Here is a 22,620-nt window from a genome sequence, read left to right as displayed (position 1 = left end):
GTCAGCTTTTTAAACCTTCTTTATTGGCACCGAAGCCCTCTGAGAATGCTTCAACCCCACACGGTGCAAGAAGAACAGACACTACTGTGGATGAACAGAAACGCAGCAAAACAACTTTTGCCATGGTGGCCAGTTTTGTGGACGGGGGGTGGCCACACACATCTGCTCTGACTGAACATGGTGTGTATATATAACACATTTGCCACCCCACCATATGGAGACTGAATGTAAAAACACTTCAGGGCTGGAGGGTGGTCAGCTGTATCTCCTCCAACAGGCTCCATACTGGCCACTTATCTTCATGGTATGGTCTTTTGTACCATTTGTGAAGATTTGTATGCCGGTCAGTCTGCGGAGACGGAGTAGCTTTCTTTCTGCCGGCCTGTTTTGCCTGTTTGTTACGGTCATTCAGCTAAAAGCAAGAAACAGACACTTCCTTAACGCGGCTCTCTCTGCCAAGAGACTAAAATGCAATGCATCGGTCACATCCAGCAAGTGCACCGTGACATTGGGATGCAGGAAGGGAAAGGGGGAAAAAGGGAGCGAGAGGGAAGCAAGCGCCAGACAAGTCCAAACAGGCAATTTCAGTCTTAACCTGAGCACTACAAATGACTTCCTTGGCTTCGCTATAAGCCATTCTCAACTGCAGTGCGGGTGACTTTTCCAACAGAGCTTGTCCCTCTAGAGATCATGCTGGTTATTGTCTGATTCTGGGTAAATATGGTGTTCACCTTTCCGCCTCATTACAACTAAATAAACCCACCACATGATCATATCCCAATTACAGACAGCTGATAAAACAGTGTGCTGCCGATTAACTCGCGCAGCCAAGACCCTCGGCTCTAATTAGCTGTCTGACAGGCCGGATGTAGGACATGGACTTAAACATGTTTGTCTGCTGAACATATCATACAAATCTTTTAGGAGCTCAGAATGGCTGTTCACTTCGCTGTTCACCACACAAGTTTCGAATAACTAAATGAAGTGTCTGTGAAATTAAAATGTAATAAAAATATCAATCCCAAATGTAAGCAACATGATTATTTAAGCAACATGCTTATGCAGGGAATTCTGGGAAAATCTGAATTTTTCATAGCATTTTTATAAGATTATACAGTTAAAATTACACTTATTTCTTGCAGTGTATGACTTACACCTCTTTGGGGTTCATTATTATTCTGTCATCTTTTAAATACACTTCAAGTTCTTGACCCGCATTTAGGGTGAACCAAAGTATACTTTAGTACAGTATCATTTCTGTTAAAATATTTAAAAAGCAATATTGCACTACAGTTACTTTGTTAGTTAACGCAGAACAAAAAGGATAAAAGATTAAAACAATTATTTAAAATGTTATGTAAAGCAAAGGGCACTTTTTTTGCATCTGCATACAGTTTTTAAGATTTAAAGTAGGCCTACGCAACAAGTGCACATTTACACACACATCTTTATACAAAAGGGAGACGATGCAAATAACAAAAACCAGCAACATTTCACTAACATTTGACAGTTTCATCATTTAATGTAATTGTATTCTATGGACGATGCTGATGACAGCAATTTAGCTGATGGTTATTGCAGACATAAGCAACACGCTGTGAGATGGATCACTATTCACTCAACCGTGTCAAATATTTGGGAGGTAAGCTCTGATCTCTGCTTTTCATTACACCTTTAAGCTTCATTCCTCAGGAATGTAACCCTTTGCTCCGTAGACAGAGCAAGGTGATGTTTAGAGGAAAAATCCTAACGAAAAGAATTAAGCAGCTTTGACTGGGCATATAATTGCTTCCTGCAAGTTTACAGCTGAAGATTTTCCAGTCCAAAGTACAGCATTACAACAGCGGTACTGAAAGATTCCCTTCTACAGCATCCAAATCGCCGCACTTGTGCTGCAAAACTGAAGTTTTGAATTTACATACTTGAACTTGAAATGTGTATGACGCGGGGCAGATCTGGGTATGTACAATAAAACAATGTACATTATAAAATAGCAAAATATAACTGCTTGGCTACAACAGCAGCAATGACAGCGTCAATGAAGCCGCAGCATATGGTAGGTTACTGAAAAAGCAACTGTGTATAGCGAAATATGAAAACTGCAGCAGTATCCGTGCCAGTGTACTGCAGCTGTTACCCAGAAACTGCAGCTTAGTTCACGTTGCAGTGCAGCTCTCCGTCAGACCGTCAGTCTGAAGTGAGCTTTACTTGTATCGAACTTACTTGTACTGTATTATATAGTTGTTCATCACACAATACGTCATTTTATGCTATAAATCAGTCTTTCTCAATGCATAGATTGTATTAATATTACAATCACACCGCAGTTTGATGGTTTAAAGGGAAAGACCTGTAGATCAAAGACTTGTAGATGATAGAACTGACGTGACTTGACGTCAACGCGCCTCGTGATGAATACATGTGGAGGGGCTTAGAACACAGAGAACTTCAGCAGATGTAAAGTGGATGATCCGCTTTAGTGAATCTCTATGTTCTTTGAAGAATGATGGACTCATTCAGAGTTACAAGCCAAATGCACAGCTGCGAGATAAATGTAAGATTCAGTGACTTTAAAAAGACATTTTCCTTATCAGATGTTGACTTTAAAAAATACCTCACACCTCTCTCAGGTAACCGAAAATAAATGAGTGTGTTGTAGTAAAAGTAGAAGATAAATCTGTAGCTGACCCTAGAGATGGTTGGTAATGGACCGGACCACAGCTAAAAGTGTGTGTGATATACAAAGCAGTTTGTTGATAGAAGTTCTCTAATCACTGAACACAGGCAACAGAGCAGGATGTTGTCATAGCAATCTATCCTGGACATACTAGAATGACATGTTTAGAATGTGTTTTCGCAGACCTCTGGTTCACCTGCTCCCTACTGACACAAACGTTCACAGACATGCACAGAAACGTTCAATGGTTCCGGAAGATCTGAGATCTAGCTCTATACCCTGTCTTCATGGATCATTTAACCACAGAAGTGCAGTCCAGTCTTCTCATTTCCTGTTGAGAGACCTTAAACCTCTAGACTAACAGGAAGTAGTGTCTCAGTCATTAACATGCTTGTCTTGTCACAAGGTTTGGGGGGTGATTTGATTGATTTGCTGTTCTTCAGGCAATGCTGAGGTTGAATCATTGTACCTAAACACACGCTGCGCCATGCAAAATAATACACAAGTGAAGCACCAGGTAGGTTGGATGTAAAATGTGGCAAAAACCATTTGTGTGAAGGGGACTGTTGAATTAAAATGCTAATATTTTTATATAACTCTAATATTTTTATATATATTTTATACAAACTCTATGATATCTATAAAATTCACGTCTGAGCTGAATAACAGACTATAATAAAAACTGGAAATATATATGAAAACTGTTTTTTTGGAAGTAAAAATTACTAATTAAAAAAAAACGATTTAGTTTACAGTGAAAATGTAAGACAACAACAATATTTTTATTGTTTGATTAAAACATAGCGTATATTGGTACCATAGGTCTGTAGTAAAGAAACAATAAAAAAGATCGAATTTCCTTTATTAACTTCATTTTTTTCTAGTGAGAACATCTTAATATTGTTGTTCACAATAAATGATTATTTGCTATGATTTATAAACTGATTTTATATTTGCTTACAAATTTTTTTTTTTAATTACATTTTTTTTCATTGACAGTACTGTTTCAAATTCAAACATAAAGCCTAACCTTTTACCCAAACCCTAAACCGTGACTGTGATATATGCTTTCATATAATCCAAGGTCCAATTTGTGCTATATGATTTTGCCATTTAATATAATTGTTGTCATCAGAGTATGTTGGCTACTTATAGCAGAGCTTATATAGTGTATAATGCGGCAAATTTTTGAACTTTATGTCAGTTTACTCTTTCTCAGGGCTGATCTAAACCGTCATGACTCATAAAATATACAAGCATCCAAAAGCATCCTCTAAACACCATATTTTTACTGAGTGTCTGGCATTCTGCAACTGCCAGTTTTTTACTTTAAATTTATCAGTAGTTTTATAGTGTCAGTTTTTTGGAGAGAACTGGATATACGCCTACAAACAAATATTGAGATATATGGGCCTGTAAAAACAGTTCTTGTCATGAAACCGAGGCAACGGGGGATTGACAGACAACTGCTGTTGATTATAGAACGAGGAGGAGCTGGACTTCAATGTGGCGTCAAAAGACTAGGTTTTAATGAGAGGGCAAGAAAACGAATCTGTAGTCACAAAAGAAGGGGGAAGGAGAAAGACGTAGAGAAAAACGTTGAGGAAAAAAGTTCCAAGTGGGGTGGGGAACCATCTGGACTGGTCTTGACCTGAGAATCTGACAAAGCCCTATCATTATTGGTTACTTAGACGTATTCCAGACACATCTCATGTCACAATTGTGATGAAAGCTCACTCGCTCGTTGACCTCACACAAACACTGTTGACATTGTTGAGAATCAGTCATTTGGTCAGGGAAAAGCTGCATTAATTTTCGATGACGGACGCGCAGACTGCACCCTTTTGCCGTCATCTCCTGCTTACCTTTGTACAGTTTGGCTCCCTCGACTACTGTAGGAAGGAAGTTACTGGGAGTCATCTTCCATCCCTTCTCTTCTTCCTACAAAACAGGCAGTTTGTATTAGGGTGGGTCTTTCACAAGAACAGCATCACTGTTTTTCTGTATACGAACTTCACATAGACAAGTTCTCAGAAGTAAAGTCAAGTTATGGATATATCAGAGACGCAGAGATCGCACATGAGCGATCAAGGCTCTTCCCAGGGCGCACTGCTCTGTTGCGGGGTCACCCTCAGCACTGGCATTTTAATGATGTGAATACACAGCGGGGGCTGAACGCGATGCCGCGAGCGTGATTTACGGTGCCTCCTGTTTTCCTTTCTCTCAACTAGGGGTCGCGCATTAAAAGTAAATCAACGTCCTCACATACTCACGCGAATGTTTGGCTTGCGTGTCACAAGCACACACTCGAAACCGCAGAGTGCGTCTGCTTGGGAGTACAGCATTTTCAGAAAGAGTAAGCCAAATGCATGCTGTATATTTTATGGGCCGTCTTTCTTTAAACACATTTCTCCATTAGCGGCTAATGACCCCCAAAAGAGACACAAATCCATCTGAAAATATGAAAGGTACTTAAGAGCCTGGGAGCTGTGATTTATGATTATTCATGTGGCATTAGACAGAACTTCCAAATGGATCTAGCAGATTATATCAAATAAACCTGTGGCCAGGTCAAAAGGATTTATGTGCAAAAAGGATTTATTTGCCAGGTTCAATTGATTTAGTCAGTTATAGGGATCAAAAAATCAAGGTTTTAAAAATGTGTTTCTTTTATTTTCTGATAAATTGTTTTTTTTAAAGATTTTCAACCTGCATGTTTTATATTATTCAAAATATATCTCCTTTAGTCATGTTGTTTTTATCAAATAAGTTTGAATAGTGGTGGAAATCCGTTACTAATCACAGATTTAAAAACATTCTTTGCACAACTATGTATTTGGTAGTGCCTTAGTTGATCTTTAACAAGCAGCCTTTGAGTGGCACTTGAAAATTTAAACTAGGCCTGAACTAGGCCAACATAAGAGCTCTGACAAAAATTCCTTAATTAACTATTGAAAGGCTCAGCTTTCAAACAGGATGTGAGCCTTTGAAAAAGGTCAGATTGGTCTTTCGCCTCATTGTGAGCAGATATCAGTGGTTCGGGTCTCCAATGAGGATTACAGGTGCTCTTATGAAGGAAAGCAAGAACAAAGGCTTCATTCTAAAACTCCGGAACGCAGCCAATCAGCATGAGCGGGCATTTTAATCGCTTGACTGCCTCACAGTAGCCACTGGTCAGCATATGACGTTCAGAGGTCAGCTCAGAGAACATTAAACCTCACATGAACCTAAATCACTTTGGACTTAAACACGAAAGACTGCTGCCTGCCACCAGTAAGGTTCAAAACATCGCTTGTCTAGTTTATCTTAACTCTTTGTGAAAATAAAATATTGGAACACAGGAAGTCTGGATGTCGTGGTACAGAAAACAGAAGCTATATCTATGTTTAACAAGAGGAAGAGTTCTGAATAGGGAGAGCAAGAGGTTATCAAGAATGCTGTCAAATCTAGTTGGAACAAAGCTGGAACGCCTTGCTGAAATCACAGATATTTCCGGAGACTGTCGATGAGTTTAACAAACTAATATCCCCAGCATTCCTAATTTTAATCTACCCTGAACAGAACACTGGCAAGGATGTTACAGTTCTCTAGACATTTGCGATGCGCAATTATGCGTGACAATATGAGCGTACTGAGTATGTTAAACGTCTTTTTCTAAGATGGAATGATGCAAGTGCTGCTATGATAAGTCATAATTCTCTCATCTATGACTCTTTTAACTTAATAGCTGGAAACTTCAGGCCTTCTTGCCTCAGGGAAATCGGTGAAATGAAACTGTCTAGCACAGATGCTGAAAGGAACGCCTATAACTCTGATTTCATCTGACTGAAATGCAAATAAGGTTATAAGAACCTGCCTGAACTTAAGACATCGGCCAAGGTAACACTAAATGAGAATGTACAATGGAAAACAAAGTGGTCTGTAATCAAATTCTTCACCTAAAGTCAGCACTATGCAGTTCAACCAAGTCTGGTTCACTGTGAGTGGACGTGACCACAAAGGTAATCTGAGTCACTGGACACTCAAATTCGTGCAACATCAGCTGATTTAATTCTGCAGATACAGATACTTTAAAAATACTTTATTGATTTGTGTGCAATAGTGATACGTTTTAATCAAGGCATGGCCCCACCTCTGTATCTCCTTTCCCCTTTTTTCCTTTCATCTTCCCTTTCTTCCCTTTCTTCTTCTCTTTGCGGTCATTCCCTTTTTTGTCTTTCTCTCTTTTTGACTTTTTATTCTTCTCCTTCTCTTCCTCTTTAGCAGCAAATTCAGCAGCAACCTTCAAAAACACGACATGTTAACATTCTTAAACAAGCATGAATGAAAAATGTTATTCTGTATCTAAAAAAGTACCAATCAAAATCCTTATGAAATCAAATAATATTTATTAGCAAATATATGATGGATAGCGTCTGGATGGATGCAGCAGACTGATAGTAACCTGTTCTGGTGTCTTCTGAGCAAATATAGACGCAGACCCTCCATCCTCGGGACTTGGGAGGTCGGGGAACTTCCCTGTGGCATCTCTAAACACACAAAAGCAATAATGCAATTTAATATTTAATTAAAAAGCGTATTATATTATATGTGTATTTAGAAATTTAATTACATTTTGAACTTAAGGTGACATTCTAGATTGTTTTTAACAGCTGAAATGCACAGAGGATGAATTTAAAATTTATATTGAGAAACTAAGGTCTACACAGAAACCTATTACCTATAAACCTTTTTTAGTTTTTTTAAATTTCACTCCCAAAAAGTAAAATATATGAGAAGAACTCTACGTGAAAAACACAATTTTCCTTAAAGATTTTTTAAAGATGAGGTAACACATACTTCATTTTCTGTGTGAGCATATAGCTAAACAGAGCAGATCGCATGAACAAAGGCAAATCCATCATATTTGAACTGTGAACTTCACACATGGGGAGGATACATTAGCCAGGTCCAGCGCTGACTCTCCGGGGAGCTGGGGCAGGTTTAGAATAACAGGGTAAAAGCGTCAGTCAGAGAGCTCTAGCTAACTTAATCAGTAGCACACTGCTAAAACTCGCTTCCAATGTGGTAGCTCATGCTGAAAGCTGAACTACTGTAATGCAGTGGATTGAATTTCAACTAAATCTGTTCACTTGAAGAAAAATAGATTCACTTCGTTCTGAATAATCCAAGCATGTTTTTTATTCGACACCTAAATAAAGGGACTGTACAATGAAAGTGCTGAGCTACCTCAGTGCAGAGTGCATTAGTGCCCACGCAATTGTTCAGTGATGTTGTATTTTTTTCCATTTTCCCATACAGATCTTTGTTGAAGTGTTATGTCATTGAACCACCTACAAGGTGAATCAGAATATTTCAAACACAAAGGTATTGGAAAATTGAATATATACTATTTTTACATGCCTTGCTGCGTGTTTCACTGCAGATTCAAAGGCAAATTTCCACTGAGTGGTGCTAAAACACAGGTTCTGTACGTGAACTCTGGCACATTTATGTTATGTTGATATAGGTATGTTTAGCAGTGGTTCAAAACTGGAATATCCGTGGACTGTTGCTAAAAGTTAATGCTCTATCTTGTTGGAAATATGCCCTATACCCTAAACCGTAAACCTACCCAATAGTGTTAAGAAATGCAAAACTGATATAAAATGGCATTTCCTGATGCAACCGTGCTATTTCAACTTTTACACAGAGTTAAACTGTTTTGTTGAGATTCAAACCGGTGCTCCCTGCCTCTCAAGTACATCTCTGATACTCCGTGAGCTACAGAACAAACCTGCTATCTATAAAAACCCATAGATAAGAAGCTGGATATGTGTGATACTAATGTTCCAAGACCATCAGTTTTAAAATATCCCAGCATTTTGTTTTGAAGTCATAACATAAAATCAAGTAATGGTGCAAAAATTATGCCTTATTAATCGAAACTGTGTAAATTTGTGTGAAAAGCAGTAAAAGGATTTGGAGTTTTACTGCCTCTAATGTTGATTTCGTTTGAAAACTGCTGCAATATATTAGAATGTATTTATTTCTCTTGCTAAAAACTGCACCGAGGTATGATTATGCCATGAGACCAGGTAGAGAAATCATACTGATTCCAAACCATAAACTGAATTTTGTTAGCATGATGAAAATTGTAATAATAAAGTGCTTATATGTTTTGCAGCATATATCTGTTTGGCTGTTCAAATACTTCACCTTTCACTCTTCCACTTCATCAGCACATGGAAACCACACCAACATACTTCACCTTGCAGGTCTTGACCTGGTATCCCACACATCCCTTATACAACCAGCAGGGGCCCACCAAGGTCATTGGAAGGGGCCAGAGAAAGGGGCCACTAACCATAGACAAAGCTACTGAACCCCCCCACAACACACACACAACATTGTGTTGTCCGACTGAGATGACTTATGACTGTTGTCTCCACATTAATGGGCAGCAGCATGCAGTGGCAGGCCGTAAATCAGGCTGGAATGCACTAATCAGCCCAGTCTCACTCTACACACTTGAAAATAGCACATGCATTAGCTAAGCATAAACAGCCCCTGGTAAAAGTGACCATCGCTTTGACTGCTTACATTCCAGCCTCTGTAGAAAAGGAAGAGACGAAAGACCAGGAATGTACTTTACAATTAGAGTGAAATAATGGATTGAGTGGACGGAGATGCAAGCAAAAGCTCTTGAGAGTGTGTAAGGAAATTAGCAGATTAGCAAAAGGAGACATTGGGGGAAGTCTAAGAGGTAGAAGATTGCATAGAAGTGATTAGTTCAAGAGATTCTGAGAAAGTAATGGAGGAATGCCAAGGAACAAAAAGCCATTTTTTTTCATAGGTGGAAAAAATAGTTTCGAAATTTTGCAACAGTTTGGTGCAATTACTTACACCTTTCTATAGTACTGTCCATAATAAAGAAAAATACAGGTCTTTTAGTTTAAAACATACGTACCAAGTTTGTTTTATGTGGTTTTAAAAAAAAACTTACCGTTTTACAGTTTTACAAAAATGTGTCCAGTAAAAATTAAAAACTTTTTGTTACAGGTTAAAATCGTGAGCAAACATTTTTAATTTTTCCTTTTTTAAGGTCATTCAAAGGCAATTTTTTAAAATAATTATTATTTATTTTATTACCTTGACATATAGTCAGTAGGAACTGTGCAGAATGTCCTTTTTTTATTACACACACACGCACATTATTATTATTATTATTATTATTACTTTATTATAATAAATGATCTGCTCTTATCAAGGGGTAATTTTTAAAAATCTAATTTTTTTCTTCTTTACCTGACCTAATATTTGACTAACTTATAAATCCCACATATAAAAAAAATACATTCCCTTCACAAGAAATGTATTCATGCAACGCAAATGTATGAATTGCATTTTTCCTCAATAAATTAATAGACAGGACAAAAACAATGTGAAAACTGTAACCCTGCTGTGTATTCATAAATTTTGTGTATGGCTTACCGACACTCAAGAAACCACTGGCGTATTTGTTCTTGCAGACTCTCTTTAATATCTGGCCCATCGACAGACCACACCGACTCTTTGATGTTGACCAGTTCCCTCTGGTACTCAGCCTCATGTTCCTCCTGCACACAATGCCTCCTGCTTTCCACCTGCTGGGCATGCAATTGAAAGGGGCTGGGGGTCGTTTGCTGGGCTGGTATCTGGAAACAGGGCACCAGGAGACAAATGATGGAAAAACTGACAACAAAGGGTACATAAAGTTCAGAATGTGGTGTGATCGAAAATAGCAGGAGATATGCACAAAACAACAAATTCAAGAAAAGACTTTCACTTTTCACTTAAAACTGGCAGAGCATCCCGGTGTTTACCATTCCCAAAAATATCATCTCCTCTAGACACTCCTTGTTGATCCTCCTCCTGTCTCTATACCCCCGCCAAACCTAGAAGACAGAGCGAAAAACACATCATAATAGCAAGAAAGGTGGAAAAGTGAGGACACATACCAGAAATGATACTATCATAGTCACTTTGACATCAAGTACATTCTTCTGCTCTTGTGTTATCTAGTGAGAAACAATCTGCCGTCTTCTTGCATTCACTGTGGACTTTTGAAAGAGAGGAATGTACTGAAAGCAACTGAAATTCTAGCAAACTGATTTTGATCATTTATTTTGTCATTGAAGATGTGGGGAGGTTTGTATTTAGATAACCCCAACAACTATGGCAAATCAATCTCAAGACTCAGCTCACAACTTATAAATGCAGGCAGGGAATTTTTTTGTGTTTTTTTAATAAATCCTCCTTTTTATTTTGAACGACAATTATGCTAAGACAGCAACGGCCAACTGAAGAGAGAGGATTATGTTTCCAGGGTTTCACAGCACAGAAATCTGCTGTGAGCTACAGAATAAGAGCGAAGGGAGGATTAGTCCGTATGAAAACAGCCTTGCAGTGTGAGAGCCCAAAATCTCTGTTCATCACCTCCTGTAATCGCATTCACTCCACAGCACAAAATGCTTGTTGTATGAGCTTTTTTTGAAAGTGAATTACCCATGAGCTACCCACGAGGAGCTCCGGCTATGCTTTTCTGTACCTTTTCACTCAATGTCAGTTTCACACCTGCACAGCAAAAACTTCAGAGCTCCGAAATCATATCTGCTATCTCTTTCAGGCTACATCTATGTCTGGGTTCAACAACCGTAGCGAACACTCACTCAAAAAGACGTCAGGATACATGAGCTCAGATTTCATGATTAAGACGGTACTGAAAAAAAACACCTAAAATTCAGGAATGCTTTCCTTTTCCCATCTCTCAACACTACAATGCTAATCTCCCTCTTGCTGCCAAAGGGCCTACAAGCACATTATTCCCACAGATGAGTTGGACATATATCTTTTATGCTTGGGTGGGATCGCATGTCATTCGTAGTCCTTTGTGAGTGGGCTTCACGTCAAATGTGACAACTGATGACTGTGATAGGAGATGGCCTGACCTCTACAGCATTTGAGTTCATTCACAGGTAGGGCAGCAGGCACTTATTATTTATTTAGTTATATATTTATTGATGCAATGTTACGATGTAATCTTCAGGTCCATAATTGTTTTTTATTTACTTCCTCAACAGCCAGTTGGCATACTCTGACGACACTGAATGTGTAGTCCTAATGTTCATTCATGAATACCTGTGAGACCTGTGAGAAATGTTCACCAACCAATAAATAAATAAAGGTTAAAAATTAAGGGCAATATGATGCACTCATGTTTTTAAATTCTCTAACGATTGTCGTAATTCCCCTAAGTAATGCTACTTTGTTTAGTCAGTGTGAAAATGTGAATTGAACAACTACAAATGTCTTGTTCATCAGACTTTCAGTTAGTAACACTATAACCGAAAACAGAGATTAACCAAATATAGTTATTATATATAAAACAGATATAGCCCTAAACCTATCCGTCTCTGGGGTTTCAGACAAATTGTACAAAAAATGTGTACGAATTAACACAAATTAGTAATATACATACGAATTTGTCGTGAGATTGTTGGTTTTATAGAACTTTTCACATATAAAGCGAACTGTGCCATCTTTGTTTCTGAAAGAGCAATCACAATACAAAGCAATGATATTTAGAATATAATTTAAAGTGATTCTAATATAAATACGCCTCAGCACTTAATGCACAAAATCTCAAGAACAGTGACGAATGTAAAAAATACGAGCCTTTAACATCACAACAGAATTACTAACTAACAGTAATGTAATAACAGAAAGTTGTAAAATCAGCAACACAAAAGATATTTATCACTGTCTGACAGTTATCACTGCTTTTACTAAACTTTTAAGCTTGCAAAATTAGTTTGTTTAACAATTCTTGGATATATATACCAGTTAAAACAATGATTAATTGCACGTAGAGCTTCAGAGTTCTTGAAAGATGCAGATTTTGGAATGACTTGAGGGTGAGTAAGTAATGAAAGGCAAACCATTTTAAGTGAAATATTTCCTTTTATTGCCTAACATTTTCCCACATCATTTATTTATTTTGGCAGTATGAAACCCATCTATGCAATGCATCAGTTGATGCAGTGATGTCTGATACCTTCTGAATGCAGGTGGCTGCCTGGTTAGGGTCCAGCATGCTAGAGTTACCCTGAAGTCTTCTTTGTTCCTCCTGCCGAATTGTCTTCATGAAGTGAGCTCTCAGTCTTCCCTGCCGAGCTCGCTCACTGACCTGCAGCAGCCACACAGCCCGCTCCACAGACATGGACTGAACTGGTACCTGCTTAACCAGACACCAGAATCACATACATCCAGTACTTTGCACAGCTATTATTGTTTGACTTGCATGACATGCATTTGTATGGAGAGCTTTTATATTTCATTGACTGTGACACACTCACAGTTTTATGTTCCTGACGTCCTCCTTTAGCCAAAATATGAGCCAACATCTTTTCTCTCTCTTTCAGTGCCCTCATCTTCTCCCTCACAAAATAGCGTGGAATAGGCACCTCAAGATCCTCCTAAAACGAGAGTCAAACCATTTTCAGCTATTACAGCCCTGAATAGAGAAGGTCATATGTAAAACTAGTGCACTAGTGACCCCAATTAGTTTCCACTAAATTCAGAGAAAAACAAGAGGCTTAGCTCACTAAAATCCACTTTGACATTGAGCAGCTAAATCTTCCCCAAACCCAAATCTCCTAATTCCCTTCAGGCCCTCTGCTCTGAATGTACAACCACAAGAGACCAAAACATTCCCATGTTATCTCACTCACAGGTGTCATTTTGAAATCCTGCAACATGTCATCAAAGTAGTGAAACTCTGAGTACTCCAGCTCTACCATCTCGTTCTTCAGCTCTACAAGTCGTCCCATCACCCCCTCAAGAACCTGGTGCACAACGCGCCTCTTTTGGGGGTGAACAATCTGATCATAAACCTCCTCCAGGGCACGGAATATCTTCAGGTAGCGCAGGTAGAAAGTTGCCAGCGTCTGAAAGACCTGAAGACGGTCCTTTTGAGGATGGAGCTGCATTGTGGGATATTCATCCTCCAAAAGGTCCTCCAAAGCTCCCTGGGCAGCATCCCACATTTGGCCATATGCACTGGGTAGAGGAAAAAGATTATATTTATGATAATAACCCCGTAAATTGTACGTTTTATTTCTGCTGTCACTTTATTAGTGTATGGATAGCGTTACGTTTGATTACGTTTGTTATGCATGCCAATTTATATAGGATTTTCCATATTTAAAAACTCCATGGCCTTCCACAGCAATCCGTCTTTGAAATGAAATCAGCGGAGACGTGTAAATCTGCAGTAGTGCTTGTTAACAGGCCTAATTACACCTGTAGAGAGCACCTGCCCTCTGGGGAAGTTTTCCCGACCCTCGGTTTTTAGGCCCTCAGGCCAAAATTAGCCCCAGTGTCTGACTGTGCAACCTAAATGTGGAAAACCACAGAACGCACACTGAATTCACTGTAAGTCAGCATATTAGGCCACATAATAGAAGAAATCCCCTGACAAACATTATTTCTCCGTTCCTCGTTTTCTAAAGTTGAATACACATGAATTCCACAGATGTCCTCTGACCTCTTTGACTCCCTTGCGTGTGGGTGCTCCTTTTGTGATGGTTGAAAGAGTTCATGGCGAGGGTGAAACCACCTTCTTTTCTTATTCTGATGGGCCCATACAGTATTGTTCCCCTCTGGGCATTAGCACTGCCAAGAGCTACTCAAATTGTAGGGATGGCAAAATCAAAGGAGGGGACGGGATAGTTAGAGCGGAAGGGGGGGGGGGCTGGGGAGGAGCTGTGGGGGAGGAGGTTAGAAGGGTGGTTGTAAAAGAACATTTACAATAAAATAGAGAGGCGCCTCTTAGAGATATCTTAAATATGGCAGACAACAAAGGAGGAAATACTACAGTTCACCACAAATCTGCAGAAACTAACGAATGTCCACAGAAGACAGCGAATGATGAGAAGCACTTTACACATGCAGTACTACTAAATCGAATGGTCATCTTTAGAAAACTAATGGTGTAGGATGACTGAAAATAACATACTTCCACCTACACGAAAGCTGATTTGAATAGCTCCGATTTGAGCACAAAAATACTGCTGGTTGTCAGTAGTTTGGCTCTGTGTTGCCATAGGAACTGCAATACAATGTAGACTTTCTCCTAGTAGGCGTTCTTACTATAACTCTTTTCTTCTTTTGAAACTTTCTTTTTTTTTGCTCATAGAAATGTTGCACGTTACCTTGTTACAAAATCAAGCCTGAGTTAATAGCTGTAACAAATATTCACTTTCTCACACAGACATTACGCGTTTTTAGTTAATTATAAACACGTTCTTGGCGTCACGTCAGCATTCCCCTTTTGCATTGGAGTGCGCAAAGCACGGTTATTACTCACCTCTGCGACATCCTTAGCGATTCCACGCGCTAGTTTCTGAATATCAGAGGGATGCCACAATTGCAAGCCGCCGCTTTCGAAACCGAAATGGTTAAACGAAGCGAGGTAAACCGTCCAAGCAGCAAGTCTCGATTAGAATTCATCAGTTAAGCATTTCTAACTAGAGTTGGACAAGTCTCGCGCCAGGCAGGCTGCGGTTTTGCTCTGCGCTTCTGACAGCTGCCATGGCAACCAGATCAAAGCCTCTTCACTGCTTCTGAAAAAAGGGGGCACAGAGGCGACTGGTCAAAAACGGAATACAATACTCTATCAACTATAACGCATAACGCGATTCTGACGCATAATGAATGCACCAGCCGCTCGTTTTCGTCGTTTCCTTATCTTATCCGATAAGCCTCGAGCACGTCAAGCCTCTGTTACTAACAAGCTCTTGTTTGGCATCCCGCTGCGCAACACAACGCGACGCGACGCGACGCCACGCTTGCGTAGCTCGGCTCATTCAATGCATGAATGCAGGTTTGGCCGTTTGTTAACAAAGCAGTTTGGAAAAGTCTTCTGACGCAGCACGTTTTGAAATAATTGCTGTCAAGTTGGAAGCAGAGCGAGCTGTTCCTTTTTTTGTCGTATGTCTGGTCTGCCACACATTGTTTGAATTCTATAGCCGAAAGACCACGTGGGCAGGTAGGTATGCAAACGCAGACTGTGGAAAAGCAACGTGCAACTTATTTATCAATGGACGCATCATTTGTCCTTGTCTCCTACTTTGCTGGTGGTCCCGCCATGGATGGAGGTTTCTAAAGTGCTCCCTTTATACAGGCTTCAATCTGTGATGGGATGCGAACAGCATCGGGCTGCTGATAGCAATTTGTTAATAAAACCGTTTGTGATGTTTTCGTTTTATAGAGAGAAAGAATTGAATCCAAAACCAGCGTTATTTTGTGAAAACCTTTTATTTCCTTTCCTGCAGACATAGTATGGACTCCAGTGGAAACCTAATAAGATGGAAGGACCATTTTAACAATCTTTAATTTGGAACATGTCTCGGTTTACCAGACTACGCCCCTAACCAAAACCAAATGTTTTTCGACTGCTGGATTTCAATGCATGCTTCTCACAAAAAGACCTGATGGTTTCCACCCTGCGTGGTCTTCAAACGGAGACCATTGAACAATCAAATGTTGGTGAAGTTGCCTTTAATGTGGGAGCTGTTATTCTGGAAAGTCCTTGCATGTGTACGTGTTAAATCCCATTTAAGGGTCAGCTACACAATTTACGTTTATTGTTTTGGCAGTTGTACAGTCTCAGTTGATATGTTTGCATTGATCAGTCAAAAAATAATGCTGGCAACACAACATTTTCCATGTAACGTTGTGGTTACAGTTGCATTCATCTAGCTTATCTCTTTCCATCGGTAGGAAGCCAAATTACGTTGAATCAATGCACTACTGCTTCTGCTTCGTTCAATCCGTAATTCTAAACAATTTATCCTATTAAGATTGCATTGATAACGTTGAGAATGTTTTATTTGGGTTTCCACTTTTCCATATCACACACAATAGGCGCTGGCCCTTAGCCAGAAAATATAAAGCTAAACAGAGGCCAGCTGAAGATTCAGAACAGGTGAGCTTCCTTGTGGTTAAATTTAGCAGACTGCCTGGAAGTCTTTGTGGGATTGCCAAGAGGATGCAAAAAGAATAATACAGTCGTGGGACAGGAAAAATAACAAAGCAAAATTCACCTGCTACTAACAAACAGCAAGTCGCAAGTTACAACTTAAGTGAGACTTTAACATGAAGCACTAAGTCATATGACATTACGACAAATTATTATGATATTTGAATACTTATTTTATAATTAGTCATTAATAAACCAGTTGGTAGCCTACATTCTCTTAGAAATGTGTAACTTATATAACTTTTTAAAAGGAATGCTAGCAATATAATATATTTGTTGTTACAGTATTCGTGAATGAAAAGTGCAAATCTAAAATGCTTTACTCACATAAAAATCTGGAGACTGTTTGAACATACAGAACATTTCACTCCTGAATATTTTTTTTCTAAACAACTCAAACAAAAACACAAAAGCTTATTCTGAAAGTCGAACAGCCTTTTTGTTTATATCGCTATTTAAACAGGGAGTGGAAATCCGATGTGTCGCACGTCCTCCACTCACATTGTTGTTGGACAGAAACTTGAGTGATTCACTTTTCCGATCGGCCTCGGGAGGCGTTACTCGCGGCGCTATATCAGCAAGTGCTGTCGGAGCGCAGAGGAACAATCACGCCATCCTCTCGCACGGATAACCACGAGACGTTGACATCTTCTCCAGGCGTCAGAATCTCGCTACCGAAGTCCAGGAGAACCAGAACACACCGCAAGTATTGTAAGTCTGTTTTCCACGTCTTGTTTGCGTGCGCGCGTGTCTGCGCGCGAGGTTTTGGTCTTTAAACGCAGCCTTTTCGTGCGCGCATCGGACCGTACCTAATGATCTCCGAACAGTTCAAACTAATCGTAAAAGGTGTTATAAGTTATCAGTTTTAATATTGACTTTATAGCCTCACGCAATTTGCTCTGATTTAAGTTAAGGTACTTAAAAAGCACTTTTTAACGCGAGTCGAAACTCTCGGTTGGAGGTGTGGATTAGCAGTTGTTTCATCCCGCGGATTTGTCCCTTTAATAGCAATGTCCATTTGTATTTCATTTGACATAAAATGAACGTTGTTGCACATTAGAGAACACTTTAAATCCATATTTTAAGCACGTGCGCTCTTGCGTCTTGTGTAAAGGGGCCAGGTAGAGGAACACTTTGTTTCGATACCCTTTCGGTCTGTTTTCTTGGTTCCTGTGAATCCATTCATGCTACAAAATGAGGTTGTTTGTTGGTTGAGGTATGGAGAAGTCGCGTTTTGTTCAATTTTAAAATTGCATGTGAATTTTACTGGAATTTAGGACCAAAGGTGGTTTCGGTGATGGGCAATATTCGCTTCTGCAACTGACTTATTATTATGAGCTACCTTTTTTTTTTGCAGCATTTTACTTTCATGGGATTTGTTTTGCTCATTGAATAGTTGTTTTCCACGCAATAATGCTTACAGTGAAGATTGCATGCTTTAACCATGACCGACGATTCCTTGCAAAATGCTTGGAGTGAAACAATACTGAGTTTCAGTGGAACTTAGAGACTTCAAGTGAGAGAGACGGGGAGAGAGGGGGAAGGAGGGCACTGGACGGAGAGTCTCTGTGTCCTCAGAGCTAACTCTTTGTGCGGGCAAGTGTGCTTGCTGCCTGGGGCCGTAAGATCAGGTGAGGGGGCTGCTGTGTTTGAGCAGTGTAAATGCAATAGCTTTACAACAAGGCTGGGGGACGTCATGGTGGTGCTTGAGGCCGTATGTAACGGACCATCACATTTTATGACACCTGATTTTTTCAATTGCAGCTAAGTCCGGTCAGAGGCTTCGCTGGCCTTTTTGTCTCCGTAATCTAATGATGTCCAGCTCTGTCTTTGTTTTAGAAGATCTTTGCATGTAAGGATCACAGAATGCATTAAGAGCAGCTGTGCCACTTCTCATATTTCCTTTAATGATATTAAGGTCAGCCGCTAACTGTGTTCCAGGGTCAAAACAGCGGGTTGATTTGGAATAAAAATAAACAAGCCTAAACAAATTCTATCACTTGATGGTTCTTTAGCAAAACACGACAGGCCAACTGGAAATGGATGGTTTGTTTATATTAAACGTATTTTTCCGTGTTCACTTTAGAAATGACAGATTAAGTAAGAGCGTAACTGTGTTTATCATTTCTGCTTCACCGCACAAATTTTTAAAAGCGTACTTAAACGGTCCAATGCTTTTATTATTATTATGCAAGCCCTGAGGATTGAAGATCAAAACTGTGTGATTAGGGATGTGTGTTTGGGAATGTGTAAATGAAAAACTTTGACATAGCGCCAGTGTGGCTGTTTTGTGTTCTCTTTAGCTTTTGTCAGTTCAAAGCCTGGCATTCAGCACTCAAGCTGAGCATATAATTTTAAGAAAAGAACCTTTCACCCCTCTGTGTCGCAGAGGGAGCAGCCACCGCCCATCCTCCTCTCTTCTGTCTATGACTTGTCTCTCTTCTAACAGGCATCAGTCTCTCTAATGCCTCCAGAGGCATTGCACTCTGTTCTCTATCATTGTACTCTATTGCATGGCCCATTGGTTATGTTGAACTTTTTGTATAGGGAAAAAGCCTCCCATTTTCCATGGATATCTGTTTAGTTATTCACTGGGTCATTGCATGATAGCTGAGGTCTGCCAACAAGTTTTGCTGCTGGGAATCTAGTCCTTATGTTCAGCAGAGCAGTACGACACAGCCTTTGAGCAATGAAGCACTATTGCCTTTTTAATTAATTTAGATTGATAATATTACACACAATAAAGTAACACTAAAGCTAATTTTTAACAATTTGTAAAAAATGTTGTCTGCAAAATCATTTGCAGATGTTCATGATGTTATGTCAATTGTAATGCATTGTAAAATGTCATATGGTGCGACTCTTAAAAAATTATACATTATTTGTGAACAAAAGTTTTTTTTACCCCTTAGTAAAATAATAATTAGTATGTATACCATCACAAGTATTCAAAATATGCTCTTAATTTTTACTTGATGGTTACACCATATGACATTAATTCATGAATACAAAAAAGTATGAATACAATATACGTGTACCTTTATTCTTGTTTGTTATTAACTCTTCCATCTTCGATTTTGTGATACTAAATTCATATATTTAGTACAACCCAGTAACTCTGGGAAATAAACCCATGCAATGAACCCCCCACAACCCCTTATCCAGTACAAGGTCCTTCCCTCCGACAAGAGACCCTGTGTTTTCGAGATGTGTTTCAGATTATGCGTGTTTTATAAATAAACTTTCATTGTTATACATTTTTTCTGTCCCTTTAATTAGACCCTATTCGTGTTAATTTTTGTCTGCCTACATGTAATTGTTTATTTATTTTTTCCAGGTCACTGCCATTGTGTCCAAAAAGCGGTAATAACAAAGACGTGCCAAGATGAGTGTGAACGTGAACGACTTTAATGACATTCTGGACGTACTGGGTGATCTGAACTTCTCAACCCTTGACGATAATGTCTCCCATGTGGAAGTGTGTCACAGCACCTTCAGCCAGAGGGCTCTGCTCTATGCCCTCTCTATTCTCTACATCTTCCTCTTCATCATCGGCCTCGCCGCCAACGCTCTGGTGGTGTGGGTGAACGTGCGAACTGAAAGGAAACGATACGAAACTCACCTGTATATCCTCAACCTTGCCATCGCTGACCTCTGCGTAGTGGCCACTCTGCCGGTCTCCATTAGTTCTCTGCTTCAGCTCGGCCACTGGCCTTTCGGTGATGCCATGTGCAAAATTACACACCTGATCTTCAGTGTCAACCTCTTCAGCAGTATCTTTTTCCTTACATGTATGAGTGTGGACCGCTACCTGTCTGTGAAACTTTTCGGAGACGGTCCCAGTCAGAGGAAGAGAAGGACCAGGCAGCTAATCTGTGTTGGCGTTTGGCTGCTGGCGTTCTTTGCCGCCCTCCCCGAAACATACTTCCTCCAGGCGGAGAAATCCAGCCATTCGGACAGCATCATATGTAAACCAGTGTACCCGGTGGACAGTATTAAGGAGTGGACAGTTGGAATCCAAATGAGCTTCTTCATGCTCGGCTTTGCCATCCCCTTCCCTATCATAGCTGTGTTCTACATCCTCTTGGCCGGTACTATCCAACCCTCAGCTGACCAGGAACGCCGTATCAGCCGTCGTCTCATCTTCACCTACATTGTGGTCTTCCTAGTGTGTTGGCTTCCCTACCATGGAGCTCTGCTGCTTGACACTCTAACCTTCCTCAACGTGCTTCCCTTCAACTGCACACTGGAGAACGCTCTCTATGCAGCGCTGAATCTCACCCAGTGGTTCTCTCTCCTTCATTGCTGCGTGAACCCCATCATCTACAACTTCATCAACAAGAACTACCGCTACGACCTGATGAAAGCTTTCATCTTCAAGTACTCTACCAAAACTGGCCTCGCTAGGCTTATCGATGCCTCACGTGTGTCTGAGACAGAATACTCGGCTGTGGAGAACCAGGGACCATTATGAACATTCTGTGGCGCCGCCGATCAACACCAAACTTGTAATCTCGGAGACAAACAGGGAACAGTCTTGTAAATCTCTCTGGACGTCTTGCTCTTGAGGCTTTACCAAATTAAATGCTTGTAAAATAGTGAAACAACTTTGTATACGTACAGTTTGGTTACCTTTATAAACAGATGAATGTTTATGCCTTTTGTACAATTTTATGACAGTTGTAGATGTATTGAGAAAGCACTTGTAATGATTTGATTTGTAAGCGCATGTAAGCGTAGTAACTCTAGAAATTGGTGGAAAAGGCTCCGTTCCGGTCCTGGAGCCACAGAGAGACTCGTATAACCCTTTCTCCGCTTATCTGTGGCTTTCCTACATCTGCTGGAAAGACTCCAACATGCTTAAACTATAAGTCATATTTACATACACATTAACGTACAGTTATGTTACGTCTGGTCAAATGGAGGGGTATATTGAAAACAACTGGAAACAACTGGAAAGTGTGGAGAGAAACAAGTCCAAATCAAGATTAGATATAGCTATTGTAAATTGATGTCATGCTTCATGCTATGCTTGTGAAAAATGATTTTTTTTTGATCAGTTGTACCTTTCTAGAACAATGCTAGCAGCATTTGTAAATGTTTTGTAAATAAAATTATATTTATATACTCTGTGTACATGCTACGTGTTTTGAAGTATTGTCTGACATATAAAAATGTGCCATTAAAAGATGTATCAATCTTCTCAGAATTGTCTTAACTATGTTTTTTTTTTGGATGTATTACAAATGAACCCATGAACACATTTTAAGCATTAATTTAATTATTAACTTTAACTGTTATGCGTTATATGTTTTACAATACATCTGGAAGTCATACACTACTTTTCATATACAATATTAGTAATACTTTACATTTTGGTTTAATTTGATGACATTATTAAATGCACTAGAATTTGTTAAGGGTATATTTAAATGACAATTTAGCTTCTTTTTCTTCATACAGATTTTGTCAAAATGATCCATGTTCACAGATTATTGTGCATAATCACACAAATTCACAGAAATGTTACAAATTTTTTTTTTGTAGTTAACACAGAGACTAATGAGTCAAAACGTGCTCTTTGAATCCCTTTTTTATTTTTAAACAAGTTTGCATTTTTTAGGCCAAAACACTGTTTTAAAGTGAATGAACTGGCAACGGACAATGCATACATTTTTTTTTAGCTTAGTATTTTCATGTAAACTCTTTATGTTAAACTTCAACTTTTTTCATAATACATTAACAAATGCTATACAACTTTAAATGTTACAAATTTATTAGTAAATGTAGAAAATGAAAACAAGATTATTATCATGGATTCCATCATAATATATACATAAACCTTACTTTAAATTCTCAATTAATTATATTTTGTGAATTT

At 39.3% G+C, this 22,620-nt stretch overlaps 2 protein-coding genes across 3 annotated transcripts in view; one reads left to right on the top strand and one right to left on the bottom strand.

Moving 5' to 3' along the window:
* iqca1 (IQ motif containing with AAA domain 1) overlaps nt 1-16,861 on the bottom strand; it is a 32,187-nt gene extending 15,326 nt beyond the window's left edge. For both annotated transcript variants that reach the window (XM_043241237.1, XM_043241238.1), the window contains exons 1-9: nt 15,066-16,861; nt 13,429-13,756; nt 13,054-13,173; nt 12,753-12,932; nt 10,522-10,593; nt 10,151-10,353; nt 7,122-7,206; nt 6,810-6,959; nt 4,543-4,618 (exon numbers count right to left, since the gene is read on the bottom strand). In XM_043241237.1, the coding sequence (XP_043097172.1) occupies nt 4,543-4,618; nt 6,810-6,959; nt 7,122-7,206; nt 10,151-10,353; nt 10,522-10,593; nt 12,753-12,932; nt 13,054-13,173; nt 13,429-13,756; nt 15,066-15,076 (1,225 nt within the window). In that variant the 5' untranslated portion in view covers nt 15,077-16,861. The remainder of the gene's footprint in view (nt 1-4,542; nt 4,619-6,809; nt 6,960-7,121; nt 7,207-10,150; nt 10,354-10,521; nt 10,594-12,752; nt 12,933-13,053; nt 13,174-13,428; nt 13,757-15,065) is intronic.
* A 418-nt stretch (nt 16,862-17,279) lies between these two features.
* On the top strand, nt 17,280-21,942 carry ackr3b (atypical chemokine receptor 3b). The gene is made up of 2 exons (XM_043242416.1): nt 17,280-17,450; nt 20,077-21,942. The coding sequence occupies exon 2, from the start codon at nt 20,125-20,127 to the stop codon at nt 21,211-21,213; it is 1,089 nt and encodes a 362-aa protein (XP_043098351.1). The 5' UTR covers nt 17,280-17,450; nt 20,077-20,124; the 3' UTR covers nt 21,214-21,942.
* The last annotated feature ends 678 nt before the right edge of the window (nt 21,943-22,620 follow it).

The sequence above is a fragment of the Puntigrus tetrazona genome, chromosome 6 (genome assembly GCF_018831695.1).
Source record: "Puntigrus tetrazona isolate hp1 chromosome 6, ASM1883169v1, whole genome shotgun sequence".
Lineage (NCBI taxonomy): Eukaryota > Metazoa > Chordata > Actinopteri > Cypriniformes > Cyprinidae > Puntigrus > Puntigrus tetrazona.
The sequence above is the reverse complement of the archived record's forward strand: the minus strand, read 5'-3'. Positions and strand labels throughout refer to the sequence as shown.